The following is a 20869-nucleotide window of genomic DNA, read 5'->3' as shown; positions in this document are numbered from 1 at the left end:
GTCCCCAGATCTGGTCCCCAGATCTGGTCCCCAGATCTGGTCCCCAGATCTGGTCCCCAGATCTGGTCCCCAGATCTGGTCCCCAGATCTGGTCCCCAGATCTGGTCCCCAGATCTGGTCCCCAGATCTGGTCCCCAGATCTGGTCCCCAGATCTGGTCCCCAGATCTGGTCCCCAGATCTGGTCCCCAGATCTGGTCCCCAGATCTGGTCCCCAGATCTGGTCCCCAGATCTGGTCCCCAGATCTGGTCCCCAGATCTGGTCCCCAGATCTGGTCCCCAGATCTGGTCCCCAGATCTGGTCCCCAGATCTGGTCCCCAGATCTGGTCCCCAGATCTGGTCCCCAGATCTGGTCCCCAGATCTGGTCCCCAGATCTGGTCCCCAGATCTGGTCCCCAGATCTGGTCCCCAGATCTGGTCCCCAGATCTGGTCCCCAGATCTGGTCCCCAGATCTGGTCCCCAGATCTGGTCCCCAGATCTGGTCCCCAGATCTGGTCCCCAGATCTGGTCCCCAGATCTGGTCCCCAGATCTGGTCCCCAGATCTGGTCCCCAGATCTGGTCCCCAGATCTGGTCCCCAGATCTGGTCCCCAGATCTGGTCCCCAGATCTGGTCCCCAGATCTGGTCCCCAGATCTGGTCCCCAGATCTGGTCCCCAGATCTGGTCCCCAGATCTGGTCCCCAGATCTGGTCCCCAGATCTGGTCCCCAGATCTGGTCCCCAGATCTGGTCCCCAGATCTGGTCCCCAGATCTGGTCCCCAGATCTGGTCCCCAGATCTGGTCCCCAGATCTGGTCCCCAGATCTGGTCCCCAGATCTGGTCCCCAGATCTGGTCCCCAGATCTGGTCCCCAGATCTGGTCCCCAGATCTGGTCCCCAGATCTGGTCCCCAGATCTGGTCCCCAGATCTGGTCCCCAGATCTGGTCCCCAGATCTGGTCCCCAGATCTGGTCCCCAGATCTGGTCCCCAGATCTGGTCCCCAGATCTGGTCCCCAGATCTGGTCCCCAGATCTGGTCCCCAGATCTGGTCCCCAGATCTGGTCCCCAGATCTGGTCCCCAGATCTGGTCCCCAGATCTGGTCCCCAGATCTGGTCCCCAGATCTGGTCCCCAGATCTGGTCCCCAGATCTGGTCCCCAGATCTGGTCCCCAGATCTGGTCCCCAGATCTGGTCCCCAGATCTGGTCCCCAGATCTGGTCCCCAGATCTGGTCCCCAGATCTGGTCCCCAGATCTGGTCCCCAGATCTGGTCCCCAGATCTGGTCCCCAGATCTGGTCCCCAGATCTGGTCCCCAGATCTGGTCCCCAGATCTGGTCCCCAGATCTGGTCCCCAGATCTGGTCCCCAGATCTGGTCCCCAGATCTGGTCCCCAGATCTGGTCCCCAGATCTGGTCCCCAGATCTGGTCCCCAGATCTGGTCCCCAGATCTGGTCCCCAGATCTGGTCCCCAGATCTGGTCCCCAGATCTGGTCCCCAGATCTGGTCCCCAGATCTGGTCCCCAGATCTGGTCCCCAGATCTGGTCCCCAGATCTGGTCCCCAGATCTGGTCCCCAGATCTGGTCCCCAGATCTGGTCCCCAGATCTGGTCCCCAGATCTGGTCCCCAGATCAACCGCGCTCTCAAGGCACTGTGACTTAGCACGCAACACATTGTTGGAAGTGTGCAGAAAGGAGTCAACAATGCGCTCCACCTGTTGTTGCCGTAACGTCTAATCTGTGGTGGATTGCAAAGGGGTTTTGTGCCCTGGCAGCAATACCTTAAAGGAGTTTTGTGGCAATGCAATGTAGTTTGGGAAGTTGTCTTGCCCTTTTCTGCATCTGCAACCTCCTGCCCTCATTGGGAGGAGATATTATGAAGTTTGAAGCTGCAAATCTCTTATGCAGAATATGAGCTCCACAAAGTAAAGGTAGCTGTTCGTCTTGGAGGGGCTATATCTGACTGCAAAACTCATCTTTAGGACCGAAGCAAGACACCAAGCTCTTTTTTCTCATAGGAACATGAGTTTTTTCCGCCTGGAACAAGATTCAACAGAGCAATCAACCATTTCTCCGTCTTTGAAGATGCTGAAATGGACCCTGGGTTAAAAAGAACCAGTTCCCAGCCTGTCTCCAAGAGCAGTTGCTTAGGGCTGAAATCTGAGTTTCCCTTCTGTTACGTGAAGGTCCAAAGAGACTCCTCCTCCCTTCTCAGCTGAGTTTGCTGCTGCCTAGTCTTAAGGTTTTTCAGTACTCGGTGGTGTGTGTACCTCAGACCCTCATATTCTGCGAGGGATTGCACTCCCCTTAAGTGCTGTGGCAATCCCGTTTTTCTGTCTCAAGGGGGGATGGGGTAAGGCACTTGTAAATCATTGCAGGTTGTTTTTCGTAGTCAATTGCCGTGTAAATGAAGGCCTCACAAGTACCTTCTCCTGTTTCATCTTGCCCTCCATTTGGAGTCTGGTTACTCCTAAATACTACATATGGGGTGGAATGTCCTAAGACAACTTTACTTTTTAATGTTAGCAATGGTTTTTCTTCCCCCAGCTCCGCCAGTAGCTGACACGGTAGAAAGACAGGCTTTTCTCTTCCGTTCTCGTGAAGTTAGAGGCTGTGCCAGATTAAACTGTGACTGAGGCTCTGCACCGACGCAAGTCTCTCCTCCTACTTCAAATTCAGTGATGCTACCTGAGATTCTGTTAATTAGCTTTCAAGGATTCAACCCATTTAAAGCTGTTGGACAATGACAACTCTTTGAAGACATTCCTACAGGTTTATTTCCTTCATTTACGCTTGTTTGCTCTCTCCGTCCCGTCCAAAGCAGTCAGGACTGGTTTGCTTCTTTCTTCTCTGGCAATTTGCACTAGGAACCGCTGTTAGAATCAGAATGCTCACCTAAGAGCATGATGAAAAATGTTGCACTCCAAGGTGGAAACTGGAGAGGAAAATGTTCCTGTATACGTAAGAATTGTACTCAAAGAGCTGATTACACTTTTTCTTACACCTTAACGCATGCTTACACCTTTTACCTTTAAAGCTGAGAAGCAACGGGTACTTTCTACGTTTCCCTTGGGGATAGTGTACTCTTCTGTATTTTGCTTCTACACAAACGGTTCAAAATTTTAAAGTCGTGTTGTCAGTCATACACCCAAACAACCTTGCACAGTATTACATGTTCCCCCCTCCCCTGCCAGATAGATCAAGCCCTGCAGGCGAGACCAGACAAGTAAATAATGCTAACATGTAAAACTAACTTGTAAATGCATTACTTTTTGGCAGTTTTTTTGGCACTTTGTGGGGCTCAACTGCGCTTCAGTGAGAAGAATGGCTTCAGTGAGAAGAATGTCTTCTGGTGTGAACTGAAATTATAAATTATACCTCTATGCCACAATGTGTTTGTTTTTTTTTTTTTTTTTTTCTTTGGGGGAGTTTGGGAGCAGGGGCAAAATTTCTTGTGGACAACTGCAGGAGTTGCAAAATAATAATAAACTTTAGGTGAAGGACAACTTCCTTCTCTATTGTGGTTGTTTCTGTTTCCTTTTCCATACAGTCTTAAAATGAAGGTCCCATTTTCTGGCCTTCGGCAGAGCGTAAGCATGCCGGAACACTTCACATTACATAGATCATATTTGTCTGCACTGAGAATATCATACCTATAGTCCGCTGCCGGCTGCAAAGTAGCCTATGCCTCAGGTACTGGTTCCTGCCTTTGTAACTTTTGTTACTACATCCTCGTAAGTCTTCAAAAGGGAAATGGAGTTACCCTGTTCAGAAAAAAAGCACCACCCAGAAGAAACTTTGGTTGTTTTCAGGGCCTGAATTCTCACTGAAACCAAAGGCGGGTATAGAATCGTAGATTATCCCAAGTTGGAAGGGCCCCATAAGGATCATCGAGTCCAACTCCTGGCACCACACAGGTGTACCCAAAAATTCAGACCGCGTGACCAAGTGCGCAGTCCAAATGCTTCTTAAATGCCGACAGGCTTAGTGCAGCGACTACTTCCCTGAGGAGCCTGTTCCAGTGTGCGACCACCTTCTCGGTGAAGAACCTCTTCCTGATGTCTAGCCTCAACCTCCCCTGCCTCAGGCTGACACCATTGCCGTGGGTCCTATCAGTGGTGACTGAAGAGAATAGATCGGTACCTGCCCCTCCACTCCCCCTCGCGAGGAAGCTGTAGACTGCGATGAGGCCTCCCCTCAGCCGCCTCTTTTCCAGGCTGAACAGGCCCAGTGAGCTCAGCCGCTCCTCATACGACTTCCCCTCTGGGCCCTTCGCCATCTTTGTAGCCCAATATCTTACTGACTTGAAGAAAGAGGCTTTAATCTATCCTGCTTTGTTTACTAGCAACCACCCCTCACCGAGCATGCGCTCTGAATTTCTCGGAGCCTATTACTTTAAACGGAGACGGGAGAACTTTTCACCAATCATAACTAAGATATGCTTGACTAGAGCCACTCAAGCTCCACCCAAAAGAGAGAAAAGAATATAAATTGGCCTAAGAGAGAGGGGATGTTAGGGGAGATACCACCCCGAGGGAATACAACATCCTTAGGACCTCCTGACTCCTGGGACCAGTCGACGGGCTGAGACTCTCTCTCCCCCTCCCCCTCCACACCCCCTCCCCCCCCCCCCCCCCATTGGGATGCCTTTGGGTGAGATTTGAACACTTGGTTATTGTTATAAATGAGGTCTCAACTCAATCTGAAGTTTGTAATATTTATAAAACAAATATTTCTAAAAGCTATAAAAGGCATAAAAGGCAAGTAAACAGCGCTGGGTGTGCGGGGAGTCTACGCTCCACCAACACTCACACACAAACATCTAACATTCTAAATATACAGAACATTGCTTTCCATACTAAACGCAAGTATGCCTCTACATACGTACAATCGGGAAAGGTAGCAAACAATCCTCTAAGTTCTGTAACTTAATAAAAATCGAGGACGCCTATACATGTGCACGATCAGAAAAGGTAACAAACAATCCTTTAAGTTCCGTGACTTAACAGTCTCCATTCTCCATTCCTTTTGAGCGATGTGTCTCACTTTAAGTTGTCAAGCAACTCGGTCTTCAGGTCTTATGTATCCCGTTCTTCCCAGATCGAAGAAAAGCATATCCATCTCCTTGTGAAGGCCAATAGGCCTGGGTCAAAAGGTCAGCAGGGTTCAGGTCAGCAGGGGGCGTAAGAGCAAAAGCCTTCGATGGCTGTAACAGCAGAGGGGCCCGTGGCGTAGCAGTCGGATCAGTAAAGGAGCCCGCAGCTCCCTCACTATCTGGCAAGCCACACGTTTGCGATTGTGGCTCCACATGGCTCTTTAAGGCCTCAGAGGCTGCTCGCCAGGTGCCGATAAATCCCACTGCAACCTTGTCATTTTTAGTTGCAGAGTGCCACACCTTGACCTCAGTTTGGTCCCATATTTGAGGCTCATAAACTGTCCAATTGTTAATAAGGAGAATAAGCTGTAAGGTTACCAGGACGGTCTTTGTTCCTAAGGACGAACGATTCCCCATAACGCGCAACTGCTTACCAGCGAGAGGCAGTTGCGTGCACAGGTCCGCTTCTCTCAGCTCAAGCTTCTCTCCAGCTCCAGTGCGCCTATTTCCAGCGACTTTCTGTACGAGCTTCTCTGAGCAGTTTGCTGAGTTTGGCCGAACCTATCTTCATGAGGCAATCAAAGTGCCTGTTCCTGTCCTGGTCTCCATTCTGCCAGCCTGTTGCTCTTCCCTTCTTTTTCCGGCTTCTTTATTGATGTAACTTCATCGTGTTGCCTTTTTTTTTTTTTATCTTGAGGGCAGGCTCCCCTCTTATAGCCTTCTCTCCACAGCAGTTCTTTTCAAAACAACTTTTCATTGCTCAAACGACTTTGAATGTAAGGACAACAGCAAACACCCAGAAACATCCACGCCTTAAGTGGAGAACAAGAAACCAACCGGAGACTGCATGGAGTCTCCTGAATCACCCTTCTTTGTTCCCTCTAAACTCTTTTGTATTCCTGATGGCCTCGTCGTTAAGAGTCTAATGTTATCTCAACCACGGGGCTTTCCAACGCCCATGGCCACATTCCCAAATTTCCCCTTCTTTATTAATATCAACCATTTTCTCGACACGAATTACCACTCCATATATAACAGTTATAAATCTTTCTAGCGCATTAATTTCTAGGCTGCGCACCTGTAACACCTGTGTGTTTCGTGCATGCTAGCTTGCTTTTGCAGACAGGCACTACCGCCGGCAATCCAAAGAACCTGGTTATCTGTTGCTGTAATAAATCACACTTGATTGCATTGTCATAGCTCTCATTAAGTGCAACTAGGGTAAGGGTGGTTATACGTTACTGGTGAATCTGTGAGCGTGATAGTTCAGTGTTCTGAATCCGAGCAGACCCCAGACGGTTAACACGTTATTGGTGAATATCCGACCGGACCCCAGACGGTTAACGCGTTATTGGTGTATCCGACAGGTTCCGTACCCTGAATCCGACCGGTCCCATAACGGTTAATCAGCTACACCCCTTAATGCGACGCTAACCAAGGAGCACGAAAGAGACGCACGTCCTTGCCTCTGGAGAGGAGGTTCCTTGCGCAGCCAGTGCAAGGAACACAAAACTCAGTTGCGCCAGACTAACATGTGGTTGTATCTGAGCTTGGAGACTGCAACCCTCTTCAGACTTCCAGATCTAGAGGAACACTTTGGCTGCAGCCTAAAAGCCACGTGTACAGGAGCTCCCCCAGGCCAGCCAATCTTCTTCCCATCATCTGCCAGGAAATGTAGGCATGTAACCAAATCAAAACCCGAACCTTCGGCCCAGTCCTTGACCTGAATAGTGAGTGACGATCCAGATCCTGGCATTCATACGTGATAGCTTATAGGCACCGGAAGTAAACAGTGTAGTCAGAGGTCACGGGGCTAGATTTTGAAAAGTCCTGCATAAGGAAGACATCTCAGAAAAGCAGATTTAAATACCATTAATGCCAAGAAAAGTAATTCTGATTGCTATATTCTTTATCTGTCATGACTAGACAGATGAAAATCTATGAGAGCAATTTTGCCTTTAAGGTCATTTTCTTTTTTCTTTGATGTCTTTTCTTTCGTTTGTTTATCTATCTATCTATCTATCTATCTATCTATCTATCTATTTATTTATTTATTTAAACCGGCTCTGGACTACTTGTCCTCACAGAATGACTAACAGAAATATGACCCTTGTGCACTTTTTGTAGTTAATTCATTAGGTCAGCTCTAACCACTAAGCCCCTTGTCAGGTTATTTCTATTAGTGACAAGGAGCAATTGAGCTTAAAAGACTGAAGCCAGGTAGATGAGCCTATTCCAGGAGGTCTCTTGGCTCCACCCTTGTGAAGTGAAACCTGCCAGGTGTGGATCATTTGACTTTTGCTATATAGGAAGCCTGAGGACTTGTGGGGAATTGCCTTCCCGGTGGGGAGTTTGAGGCTCAGGTTCTCTAGGGTGCTTTTCTGCTGTTGTGGTGAAGCGGATTCCGTGTTCCCCGGTGGGCTGCTTTTTCTTCACGTTTTCTTCCCATCTCTGAGAAATAGTTTTAGTGACTCTATGAGCTAGCTACGTTGTTGGTGCCCTCTCAGTACGGTGAGACCCTGGTGGTGCGAAGTCACTGTGAAGCAGTGTGGAAGTGACTCAAGTTCAGGAGCTGGCAGGTAAGTGTTCCTGGGTTCTACAGTTCTTTAATGTTGAGGAGTTTGAGTACTTCCTTCACCTTGTCTGTTTTCAGTGAAATTACTTCCGTGGCTTCTAAGCTCCCTTTCCAGCCCTTCCAAATATAATGATAATGAAAGCTAAAAAGAAAGCCCCACCAACACAGAAGCTCAAGTGCTTACAGGTAAGCCTGACTTTGAAGAACGTTCTTAACTATTCGTTAGGATTCGACAACAGGCAGTGTGGAAAAAGGTGCCTTAATGTGCACTCAAGTCATGCCTTGCGGTGAGTAGAAACCGATGGGGAAGGTACTGGTGGAGTTATCGTAACTTTCACTAAGTGGAAGTTGCGAGACTGTGCTGTTCCTAAAAGAAATGCCGCTTTCACAACACGTAAGTCAAAAGCAGTAGGAAGAAAGCCTCTCCTGTCCCCTACAGGCCTGCGCCTCGGCTGTGGAGAAAGATTTGGAATAGGTCCACCAGTGCGGAGAGAACATCTTCCTCCCAAGCTGTACAAAGCAGTGTCTGAGGTATTGGGGAAAGCGTCCTTCTGTGAAAGGAAGAGAGCAGAGCGGGACCAAGGCCGGTGCCCCGCTGTGGTTTCAGGAGCGTGACCATGCAGAGGATGTGAGAGTAAAGGATGGAAAATGGAAGCTGCCGATCAAGGCATGGGTAGCTGAGTTGTAAATAAAAACAATGGGGGGGAAAGGGGTCCTGTGAGAATGGTCCCCAGATCTGGTCCCCAGATCTGGTCCCCAGATCTGGTCCCCAGATCAACCGCGCTCTCAAGGCACTGTGACTTAGCACGCAACACATTGTTGGAAGTGTGCAGAAAGGAGTCAACAATGCGCTCCACCTGTTGTTGCCGTAACGTCTAATCTGTGGTGGATTGCAAAGGGGTTTTGTGCCCTGGCAGCAATACCTTAAAGGAGTTTTGTGGCAATGCAATGTAGTTTGGGAAGTTGTCTTGCCCTTTTCTGCATCTGCAACCTCCTGCCCTCATTGGGAGGAGATATTATGAAGTTTGAAGCTGCAAATCTCTTATGCAGAATATGAGCTCCACAAAGTAAAGGTAGCTGTTCGTCTTGGAGGGGCTATATCTGACTGCAAAACTCATCTTTAGGACCGAAGCAAGACACCAAGCTCTTTTTTCTCATAGGAACATGAGTTTTTTCCGCCTGGAACAAGATTCAACAGAGCAATCAACCATTTCTCCGTCTTTGAAGATGCTGAAATGGACCCTGGGTTAAAAAGAACCAGTTCCCAGCCTGTCTCCAAGAGCAGTTGCTTAGGGCTGAAATCTGAGTTTCCCTTCTGTTATGTGAAGGTCCAAAGAGACTCCTCCTCCCTTCTCAGCTGAGTTTGCTGCTGCCTAGTCTTAAGGTTTTTCAGTACTCGGTGGTGTGTGTACCTCAGACCCTCATATTCTGCGAGGGATTGCACTCCCCTTAAGTGCTGTGGCAATCCCGTTTTTCTGTCTCAAGGGGGGATGGGGTAAGGCACTTGTAAATCATTGCAGGTTGTTTTTCGTAGTCAATTGCCGTGTAAATGAAGGCCTCACAAGTACCTTCTCCTGTTTCATCTTGCCCTCCATTTGGAGTCTGGTTACTCCTAAATACTACATATGGGGTGGAATGTCCTAAGACAACTTTACTTTTTAATGTTAGCAATGGTTTTTCTTCCCCCAGCTCCGCCAGTAGCTGACACGGTAGAAAGACAGGCTTTTCTCTTCCGTTCTCGTGAAGTTAGAGGCTGTGCCAGATTAAACTGTGACTGAGGCTCTGCACCGACGCAAGTCTCTCCTCCTACTTCAAATTCAGTGATGCTACCTGAGATTCTGTTAATTAGCTTTCAAGGATTCAACCCATTTAAAGCTGTTGGACAATGACAACTCTTTGAAGACATTCCTACAGGTTTATTTCCTTCATTTACGCTTGTTTGCTCTCTCCGTCCCGTCCAAAGCAGTCAGGACTGGTTTGCTTCTTTCTTCTCTGGCAATTTGCACTAGGAACCGCTGTTAGAATCAGAATGCTCACCTAAGAGCATGATGAAAAATGTTGCACTCCAAGGTGGAAACTGGAGAGGAAAATGTTCCTGTATACGTAAGAATTGTACTCAAAGAGCTGATTACACTTTTTCTTACACCTTAACGCATGCTTACACCTTTTACCTTTAAAGCTGAGAAGCAACGGGTACTTTCTACGTTTCCCTTGGGGATAGTGTACTCTTCTGTATTTTGCTTCTACACAAACGGTTCAAAATTTTAAAGTCGTGTTGTCAGTCATACACCCAAACAACCTTGCACAGTATTACATGTTCCCCCCTCCCCTGCCAGATAGATCAAGCCCTGCAGGCGAGACCAGACAAGTAAATAATGCTAACATGTAAAACTAACTTGTAAATGCATTACTTTTTGGCAGTTTTTTTGGCACTTTGTGGGGCTCAACTGCGCTTCAGTGAGAAGAATGGCTTCAGTGAGAAGAATGTCTTCTGGTGTGAACTGAAATTATAAATTATACCTCTATGCCACAATGTGTTTGTTTTTTTTTTTTTTTTTTTCTTTGGGGGAGTTTGGGAGCAGGGGCAAAATTTCTTGTGGACAACTGCAGGAGTTGCAAAATAATAATAAACTTTAGGTGAAGGACAACTTCCTTCTCTATTGTGGTTGTTTCTGTTTCCTTTTCCATACAGTCTTAAAATGAAGGTCCCATTTTCTGGCCTTCGGCAGAGCGTAAGCATGCCGGAACACTTCACATTACATAGATCATATTTGTCTGCACTGAGAATATCATACCTATAGTCCGCTGCCGGCTGCAAAGTAGCCTATGCCTCAGGTACTGGTTCCTGCCTTTGTAACTTTTGTTACTACATCCTCGTAAGTCTTCAAAAGGGAAATGGAGTTACCCTGTTCAGAAAAAAAGCACCACCCAGAAGAAACTTTGGTTGTTTTCAGGGCCTGAATTCTCACTGAAACCAAAGGCGGGTATAGAATCGTAGATTATCCCGAGTTGGAAGGGCCCCATAAGGATCATCGAGTCCAACTCCTGGCACCACACAGGTGTACCCAAAAATTCAGACCGCGTGACCAAGTGCGCAGTCCAAATGCTTCTTAAACGCCGACAGGCTTAGTGCAGCGACTACTTCCCTGAGGAGCCTGTTCCAGTGTGCGACCACCTTCTCGGTGAAGAACCTCTTCCTGATGTCTAGCCTCAACCTCCCCTGCCTCAGGCTGACACCATTGCCGTGGGTCCTATCAGTGGTGACTGAAGAGAATAGATCGGTACCTGCCCCTCCACTCCCCCTCGCGAGGAAGCTGTAGACTGCGATGAGGCCTCCCCTCAGCCGCCTCTTTTCCAGGCTGAACAGGCCCAGTGAGCTCAGCCGCTCCTCATACGACTTCCCCTCTGGGCCCTTCGCCATCTTTGTAGCCCAATATCTTACTGACTTGAAGAAAGAGGCTTTAATCTATCCTGCTTTGTTTACTAGCAACCACCCCTCACCGAGCATGCGCTCTGAATTTCTCGGAGCCTATTACTTTAAACGGAGACGGGAGAACTTTTCACCAATCATAACTAAGATATGCTTGACTAGAGCCACTCAAGCTCCACCCAAAAGAGAGAAAAGAATATAAATTGGCCTAAGAGAGAGGGGATGTTAGGGGAGATACCACCCCGAGGGAATACAACATCCTTAGGACCTCCTGACTCCTGGGACCAGTCGACGGGCTGAGACTCTCTCTCCCCCTCCCCCTCCACACCCCCTCCCCCCCCCCCCCCCCATTGGGATGCCTTTGGGTGAGATTTGAACACTTGGTTATTGTTATAAATGAGGTCTCAACTCAATCTGAAGTTTGTAATATTTATAAAACAAATATTTCTAAAAGCTATAAAAGGCATAAAAGGCAAGTAAACAGCGCTGGGTGTGCGGGGAGTCTACGCTCCACCAACACTCACACACAAACATCTAACATTCTAAATATACAGAACATTGCTTTCCATACTAAACGCAAGTATGCCTCTACATACGTACAATCGGGAAAGGTAGCAAACAATCCTCTAAGTTCTGTAACTTAATAAAAATCGAGGACGCCTATACATGTGCACGATCAGAAAAGGTAACAAACAATCCTTTAAGTTCCGTGACTTAACAGTCTCCATTCTCCATTCCTTTTGAGCGATGTGTCTCACTTTAAGTTGTCAAGCAACTCGGTCTTCAGGTCTTATGTATCCCGTTCTTCCCAGATCGAAGAAAAGCATATCCATCTCCTTGTGAAGGCCAATAGGCCTGGGTCAAAAGGTCAGCAGGGTTCAGGTCAGCAGGGGGCGTAAGAGCAAAAGCCTTCGATGGCTGTAACAGCAGAGGGGCCCGTGGCGTAGCAGTCGGATCAGTAAAGGAGCCCGCAGCTCCCTCACTATCTGGCAAGCCACACGTTTGCGATTGTGGCTCCACATGGCTCTTTAAGGCCTCAGAGGCTGCTCGCCAGGTGCCGATAAATCCCACTGCAACCTTGTCATTTTTAGTTGCAGAGTGCCACACCTTGACCTCAGTTTGGTCCCATATTTGAGGCTCATAAACTGTCCAATTGTTAATAAGGAGAATAAGCTGTAAGGTTACCAGGACGGTCTTTGTTCCTAAGGACGAACGATTCCCCATAACGCGCAACTGCTTACCAGCGAGAGGCAGTTGCGTGCACAGGTCCGCTTCTCTCAGCTCAAGCTTCTCTCCAGCTCCAGTGCGCCTATTTCCAGCGACTTTCTGTACGAGCTTCTCTGAGCAGTTTGCTGAGTTTGGCCGAACCTATCTTCATGAGGCAATCAAAGTGCCTGTTCCTGTCCTGGTCTCCATTCTGCCAGCCTGTTGCTCTTCCCTTCTTTTTCCGGCTTCTTTATTGATGTAACTTCATCGTGTTGCCTTTTTTTTTTTTTATCTTGAGGGCAGGCTCCCCTCTTATAGCCTTCTCTCCACAGCAGTTCTTTTCAAAACAACTTTTCATTGCTCAAACGACTTTGAATGTAAGGACAACAGCAAACACCCAGAAACATCCACGCCTTAAGTGGAGAACAAGAAACCAACCGGAGACTGCATGGAGTCTCCTGAATCACCCTTCTTTGTTCCCTCTAAACTCTTTTGTATTCCTGATGGCCTCGTCGTTAAGAGTCTAATGTTATCTCAACCACGGGGCTTTCCAACGCCCATGGCCACATTCCCAAATTTCCCCTTCTTTATTAATATCAACCATTTTCTCGACACGAATTACCACTCCATATATAACAGTTATAAATCTTTCTAGCGCATTAATTTCTAGGCTGCGCACCTGTAACACCTGTGTGTTTCGTGCATGCTAGCTTGCTTTTGCAGACAGGCACTACCGCCGGCAATCCAAAGAACCTGGTTATCTGTTGCTGTAATAAATCACACTTGATTGCATTGTCATAGCTCTCATTAAGTGCAACTAGGGTAAGGGTGGTTATACGTTACTGGTGAATCTGTGAGCGTGATAGTTCAGTGTTCTGAATCCGAGCAGACCCCAGACGGTTAACACGTTATTGGTGAATATCCGACCGGACCCCAGACGGTTAACGCGTTATTGGTGTATCCGACAGGTTCCGTACCCTGAATCCGACCGGTCCCATAACGGTTAATCAGCTACACCCCTTAATGCGACGCTAACCAAGGAGCACGAAAGAGACGCACGTCCTTGCCTCTGGAGAGGAGGTTCCTTGCGCAGCCAGTGCAAGGAACACAAAACTCAGTTGCGCCAGACTAACATGTGGTTGTATCTGAGCTTGGAGACTGCAACCCTCTTCAGACTTCCAGATCTAGAGGAACACTTTGGCTGCAGCCTAAAAGCCACGTGTACAGGAGCTCCCCCAGGCCAGCCAATCTTCTTCCCATCATCTGCCAGGAAATGTAGGCATGTAACCAAATCAAAACCCGAACCTTCGGCCCAGTCCTTGACCTGAATAGTGAGTGACGATCCAGATCCTGGCATTCATACGTGATAGCTTATAGGCACCGGAAGTAAACAGTGTAGTCAGAGGTCACGGGGCTAGATTTTGAAAAGTCCTGCATAAGGAAGACATCTCAGAAAAGCAGATTTAAATACCATTAATGCCAAGAAAAGTAATTCTGATTGCTATATTCTTTATCTGTCATGACTAGACAGATGAAAATCTATGAGAGCAATTTTGCCTTTAAGGTCATTTTCTTTTTTCTTTGATGTCTTTTCTTTCGTTTGTTTATCTATCTATCTATCTATCTATCTATCTATCTATTTATTTATTTATTTAAACCGGCTCTGGACTACTTGTCCTCACAGAATGACTAACAGAAATATGACCCTTGTGCACTTTTTGTAGTTAATTCATTAGGTCAGCTCTAACCACTAAGCCCCTTGTCAGGTTATTTCTATTAGTGACAAGGAGCAATTGAGCTTAAAAGACTGAAGCCAGGTAGATGAGCCTATTCCAGGAGGTCTCTTGGCTCCACCCTTGTGAAGTGAAACCTGCCAGGTGTGGATCATTTGACTTTTGCTATATAGGAAGCCTGAGGACTTGTGGGGAATTGCCTTCCCGGTGGGGAGTTTGAGGCTCAGGTTCTCTAGGGTGCTTTTCTGCTGTTGTGGTGAAGCGGATTCCGTGTTCCCCGGTGGGCTGCTTTTTCTTCACGTTTTCTTCCCATCTCTGAGAAATAGTTTTAGTGACTCTATGAGCTAGCTACGTTGTTGGTGCCCTCTCAGTACGGTGAGACCCTGGTGGTGCGAAGTCACTGTGAAGCAGTGTGGAAGTGACTCAAGTTCAGGAGCTGGCAGGTAAGTGTTCCTGGGTTCTACAGTTCTTTAATGTTGAGGAGTTTGAGTACTTCCTTCACCTTGTCTGTTTTCAGTGAAATTACTTCCGTGGCTTCTAAGCTCCCTTTCCAGCCCTTCCAAATATAATGATAATGAAAGCTAAAAAGAAAGCCCCACCAACACAGAAGCTCAAGTGCTTACAGGTAAGCCTGACTTTGAAGAACGTTCTTAACTATTCGTTAGGATTCGACAACAGGCAGTGTGGAAAAAGGTGCCTTAATGTGCACTCAAGTCATGCCTTGCGGTGAGTAGAAACCGATGGGGAAGGTACTGGTGGAGTTATCGTAACTTTCACTAAGTGGAAGTTGCGAGACTGTGCTGTTCCTAAAAGAAATGCCGCTTTCACAACACGTAAGTCAAAAGCAGTAGGAAGAAAGCCTCTCCTGTCCCCTACAGGCCTGCGCCTCGGCTGTGGAGAAAGATTTGGAATAGGTCCACCAGTGCGGAGAGAACATCTTCCTCCCAAGCTGTACAAAGCAGTGTCTGAGGTATTGGGGAAAGCGTCCTTCTGTGAAAGGAAGAGAGCAGAGCGGGACCAAGGCCGGTGCCCCGCTGTGGTTTCAGGAGCGTGACCATGCAGAGGATGTGAGAGTAAAGGATGGAAAATGGAAGCTGCCGATCAAGGCATGGGTAGCTGAGTTGTAAATAAAAACAATGGGGGGGAAAGGGGTCCTGTGAGAATGGTCCCCAGATCTGGTCCCCAGATCTGGTCCCCAGATCTGGTCCCCAGATCAACCGCGCTCTCAAGGCACTGTGACTTAGCACGCAACACATTGTTGGAAGTGTGCAGAAAGGAGTCAACAATGCGCTCCACCTGTTGTTGCCGTAACATCTAATCTGTGGTGGTTTGCAAAGGGGTTTTGTGCCCTGGCAGCAATACCTTAAAGGAGTTTTGTGGCAATGCAATGTAGTTTGGGAAGTTGTCTTGCCCTTTTCTGCATCTGCAACCTCCTGCCTTCATTGGGAGGAGATATTATGAAGTTTGAAGCTGCAAATCTCTTATGCAGAATATGAGCTCCACAAAGTAAAGGTAGCTGTTCGTCTTGGAGGGGCTATATCTGACTGCAAAACTCATCTTTAGGACCGAAGCAAGACACCAAGCTCTTTTTTCTCATAGGAACATGAGTTTTTTCCGCCTGGAACAAGATTCAACAGAGCAATCAACCATTTCTCCGTCTTTGAAGATGCTGAAATGGACCCTGGGTTGAAAAGAACCAGTTCCCAGCCTGTCTCCAAGAGCAGTTGCTTAGGGCTGAAATCTGAGTTTCCCTTCTGTTACGTGAAGGTCCAAAGAGACTCCTCCTCCCTTCTCAGCTGAGTTTGCTGCTGCCTAGTCTTAAGGTTTTTCAGTACTCGGTGGTGTGTGTACCTCAGACCCTCATATTCTGCGAGGGATTGCACTCCCCTTAAGTGCTGTGGCAATCCCGTTTTTCTGTCTCAAGGGGGAATGGGGTAAGGCACTTGTAAATCATTGCAGGTTGCTTTTCGTAGTCAATTGCCGTGTAAATGAAGGCCTCACAAGTACCTTCTCCTGTTTCATCTTGCCCTCCATTTGGAGTCTGGTTACTCCTAAATACTACATATGGGGTGGAATGTCCTAAGACAACTTTACTTTTTAATGTTAGCAATGGTTTTTCTTCCCCCAGCTCCGCCAGTAGCTGACACGGTAGAAAGACAGGCTTTTCTCTTCCGTTCTCGTGAAGTTAGAGGCTGTGCCAGATTAAACTGTGACTGAGGCTCTGCACCGACGCAAGTCTCTCTTCCTACTTCAAATTCAGTGATGCTACCTGAGATTCTGTTAATTAGCTTTCAAGGATTCAACCCATTTAAAGCTGTTGGACAATGACAACTCTTTGAAGACATTCCTACAGGTTTATTTCCTTCATTTACGCTTGTTTGCTCTCTCCGTCCCGTCCAAAGCAGTCAGGACTGGTTTGCTTCTTTCTTCTCTGGCAATTTGCACTAGGAACCGCTGTTAGAATCAGAATGCTCACCTAAGAGCATGATGAAAAATGTTGCACTCCAAGGTGGAAACTGGAGAGGAAAATGTTCCTGTATACGTAAGAATTGTACTCAAAGAGCTGATTACACTTTTTCTTACACCTTAACGCATGCTTACACCTTTTACCTTTAAAGCTGAGAAGCAACGGGTACTTTCTACGTTTCCCTTGGGGATAGTGTACTCTTCTGTATTTTGCTTCTACACAAACGGTTCAAAATTTTAAAGTCGTGTTGTCAGTCATACACCCAAACAACCTTGCACAGTATTACATGTTCCCCCCTCCCCTGCCAGATAGATCAAGCCCTGCAGGCGAGACCAGACAAGTAAATAATGCTAACATGTAAAACTAACTTGTAAATGCATTACTTTTTGGCAGGTTTTTTGGCACTTTGTGGGGCTCAACTGCGCTTCAGTGAGAAGAATGGCTTCAGTGAGAAGAATGTCTTCTGGTGTGAACTGAAATTATAAATTATACCTCTATGCCACAATGTGTTTGTTTTTTTTTTTTTTTTTTTTCTTTGGGGGAGTTTGGGAGCAGGGGCAAAATTTCTTGTGGACAGCTGCAGGAGTTGCAAAATAATAATAAACTTTAGGTGAAGGACAACTTCCTTCTCTATTGTGGTTGTTTCTGTTTCCTTTTCCATACAGTCTTAAAATGAAGGTCCCATTTTCTGGCCTTCGGCAGAGCGTAAGCATGCCGGAACACTTCACATTACATAGATCATATTTGTCTGCACTGAGAATATCATACCTATAGTCTGCTGCCGGCTGCAAAGTAGCCTACATTACAAAGTAGCCTACACGCAACACATTACTGCAAAAGTTTTGGCAGCAATTTGACTTGTGGGCAGCAATTTGACTTGTGAAATTATCTCTATTACTCTCTATTTAATCATGCAGCAATCTAATATTTGCTAATTCATTCACAAAGTTATGTGAAATGCAACAATAATGCAACATTAATCTAAGAATATTCTTCAGCTGAGAAAGCCATCTAAAAAGAAAAGAATCAAATTGCAGAGGAGGTAATTAAGGAAAATAAAAGTCCTAAGATATTAGTGCTTCATCAAAACAGAAGAATATCCTATTAGTCTAACTCAGTTTTAAATGTGCCATGTACATGGAACAAAGCAAAACAAAACAAAATGGTCTGTGATTAGACTGGCTTCCATAAAAGCTGGAATTCACTGAATATAGACAGACCACTGGGTACAATATATACCCCAATACAGACAGGTGTATATGTACAATACAATGTACACCTGTATATGTTGTAACTTGACTGGAGAAAAGTCAGACTTGTTAGCATCACTGATAAGCAGCAGCCTTGGGCAAAGGTGAACTGAGCAGCATGTTGTTGCTTATCTCTTGTACAGACTTGGTGGATGGAGATCCGCAAGCTTAGTAGGAGAGGTCACTGAAGGAGGGAGTCTCATGTTGATGGGATGGCCCTGTTTTGGTGGCAGAACAGAATCTGGAAGGCCACAGTGCCCAAGTGAAACCTTCTGCTTCATTATGTGTAAAATGAATACTCAAGTTAACACCCCTGAATGTGATAATGGGCTTAAAGTACATGCTAAACATGTATGACTATAGTACCCAACTCTTCATCCAAATCATATTAAACATCACCCCACAGAGGGAATGGATAATAATAGGATATAAAAGAGTGTTAGGAGTTAGTAGAAAGAAAAAAGAAATTTGTGTTAGGGAAAAATAAAAATAAATAAGTAAAAATTAAGAAGAAGAACTTGTGGGGATAAAAATAAATAAATAAATAAATAAAATTGGAAATCTAGAAAAGGCAGTTGATGAGCTGTGCTTCTTCTCCTCCACCAAGACAGGGACCCCCTCTCAGTAAGCTCTGCACCTTCACCCTAAACACGCTACGTCCCCCCTGCCTTGTACTGCTTAAAATGTCATGCCTGGCAAAGTGAATACCACGTTACATTTGTTAGACAGAGAATCTTCTAATTTTGATACTGTTCAGTAGCACAGCTGCACCTCTGACACTGTTTCTTTTTCATACCTCCAAAGTAAGTCTGCAAAATCATAAATATTTTAGCATTCACTAGTCAGTTTATTTCTGATTCAAGAAATAACATTTCACAGTTGTAGGTGCTATCGTATCATTATTGTAGCCTCCTTTGCTCTACGCAGTGGTGCTGAGGCTGTCCCTCCAATCCTTGTTGCTCTGGGTCATCAGCAATAATTCTGATGGTGCTGCTTTTACCGGGCTCTGGAGACTTTTCTACAGCAGGACAGTGCAAGCAGCAGGGATGCTCTGGTGAACTGAGAGGTGAAACACTTGGTGACAGCAGAGCTTGACACTTTGATGAACACCAGGATGACGAAACAGAGGAAGAAGCTAAGGGAGAGGAGGTACTCTTTAGTGAGAGAGAATAGCAACCTTCCATGAGCGCAGATATAACAGTACCACACCTCCACACACACACTGAAATTTATCATGGAACAAGTGACTTCATGACCACGGTCATAGAGCAGTAGTTTTGTGTAACTAGGCGGTTTTTTTTTTTTTTTTTTTTTTTTTTTTCATCCTCCCAAGATCAAACCAGTCTGCTGTTTAAGTATTATAATTCTCTAAGCCTGTAGCTGAGGTATTCACATGCCAGCCTCTGGTCTCTTTCTCAGGAATCATCTCCGAGCCACTGCTCGGAGACAGGACACTGGGCTACACGAACCCAATATGACCATGATCAGTTTCTCTGGTTTGCTATTAATAATACTGTGTGGCTGAAAAGTCACTTGTTACAATCATACTTAATGTGACCACTGACCACTAAGCACTCTCACGGCACAAACACTATAATCATAATGAAAGAATGGCAGGAGATCAGAAGCAGGAGGAAAAATGAAAGAGAAAAAAACAACAACAACAAACAGGGAAAATAAACAAATGTAAATAAATAAACCAAGCTGTATACTCTATTTTGCTTCACATAGTTCTTTATGGTCTGTTTGGGTTTGGGGGCGGGCATTATTGGGTTTTAAATGATCATATAAGAAACATCTATATAGTGGAAAACAAAACTGTAGGAGGTGGCTGAAGAACAAAGACGTGGTATAGAGGGTGGGAAGAAACAACACAGACAGATTACATGGGGAGTATGAGGTGTGAGTATGGTTAGTTTTAGAAATGTCAATCACTCCTGGAAACCACTGAAAAATCTAAAGCTGAAGGCTTAAAAATCAGAAGTGTGCCTTTGAAAATTATCTTATACATGCACAACATCAGCATTTAGATACATGAAAGGCATGTTTTGGTTCTCCTTGGGCAACTTGAAGTTCACCTGTGTAAGGTTCAGGAAATTTCTGGATTATATCCTAAAAGCTGAAGGTGTCTGCCTGTACTCTGCAGTAGAAAAACATTGGACTAAACTACTGAAAGCTACTGCAGCCATACTGCTACCTTGAATAATACGAAAGATGTGCTGTTAAATGAGTATTCTCCATCACATGTGATTCACAAATCATTTATTTTCCTTACCCAATGCACATTCTCCCCATGTACCTTATAAGGATGTTAAAATAAGCCATTCTGGTCTTGCTGGAAAAAATTGCTTTTTCTCTTCTCCCTCTACTACCCCAACACATGCCTACACTGGTGGAACTACACCTTCTTCCCTTGCACATCTGTTTCCATTATGTTTCTTTCTTTATGGCAGCACAGATGACTCTCACTTTAACACACTTTCCTCTTTAGATGAACGGACAACCCTGACAAGGAGAAAGTCATTTGGGACAAGCTGTAACGTGCTATCAATAGAAAAGCAAGAGCTAAATCTGGAGGCTGTTGGGGAGCCCTTGACAACACACAGCTGCTCCAAGTAACAGATGCAAGCATAGCTGAATTGACATCAACTGCTTATTAAACAAGCCATGACCAACAGATGGGAACACTGCCTTATAATGACAGCCTTCTCCAAATGTTGAATGAACTATCTGGAAAATGAGACTGGGAAACAAGTGGGTGCTAAAAATGTGAAATCCCGCTGTGGGAAACCCAGCCAATCCCCTAGGCTGCCAGGTGCCACAGCTGTTAAACACATGAACCCAATTCAACTAACTACGATTTGCTGCAGAAAAGGATAGAAAATTATCATTTTCAAAGGTCTCCCACCTACCCCGTATTGGCAGTTACTGTAATCATCAGTGTATCTGCTTCAAGTCACACCTCAACATAAATTAAAAAGAAAGTTTGGGCTCTGTTAGCTATGATTTGCTGCAACATCAGGCACTGCAGTCTACTACAGTGTATACCACCTGTACTCCACTCAGAACTGTTTTCTGATCTTATTTTTTTATATTTTAACTAGATAACCACTTTGGAAAAATCAACCTGGAAACAT

At 46.0% G+C, this 20869-nt stretch overlaps 1 protein-coding gene across 1 annotated transcript in view; it reads right to left on the bottom strand.

The window, feature by feature from the left end:
* Positions 1 to 18651: 18651 nt before the first annotated feature.
* Positions 18652 to 20869, bottom strand: part of VWA3B (von Willebrand factor A domain containing 3B) — a gene marked incomplete at both ends in the record, with an annotated part of 68726 nt that continues 66508 nt past the window's right edge. The window contains 2 exon segments of the mRNA XM_084287789.1: positions 18652 to 18747; positions 18749 to 18867. Coding sequence (XP_084143915.1) covers positions 18652 to 18747; positions 18749 to 18867 — 215 coding nt within the window.

The sequence above is a fragment of the Netta rufina genome (genome assembly GCF_964035555.1).
Source record: "Netta rufina genome assembly, chromosome: 1".
NCBI lineage: Eukaryota > Metazoa > Chordata > Aves > Anseriformes > Anatidae > Netta > Netta rufina.
The sequence above is the reverse complement of the archived record's forward strand: the minus strand, read 5'-3'. Positions and strand labels throughout refer to the sequence as shown.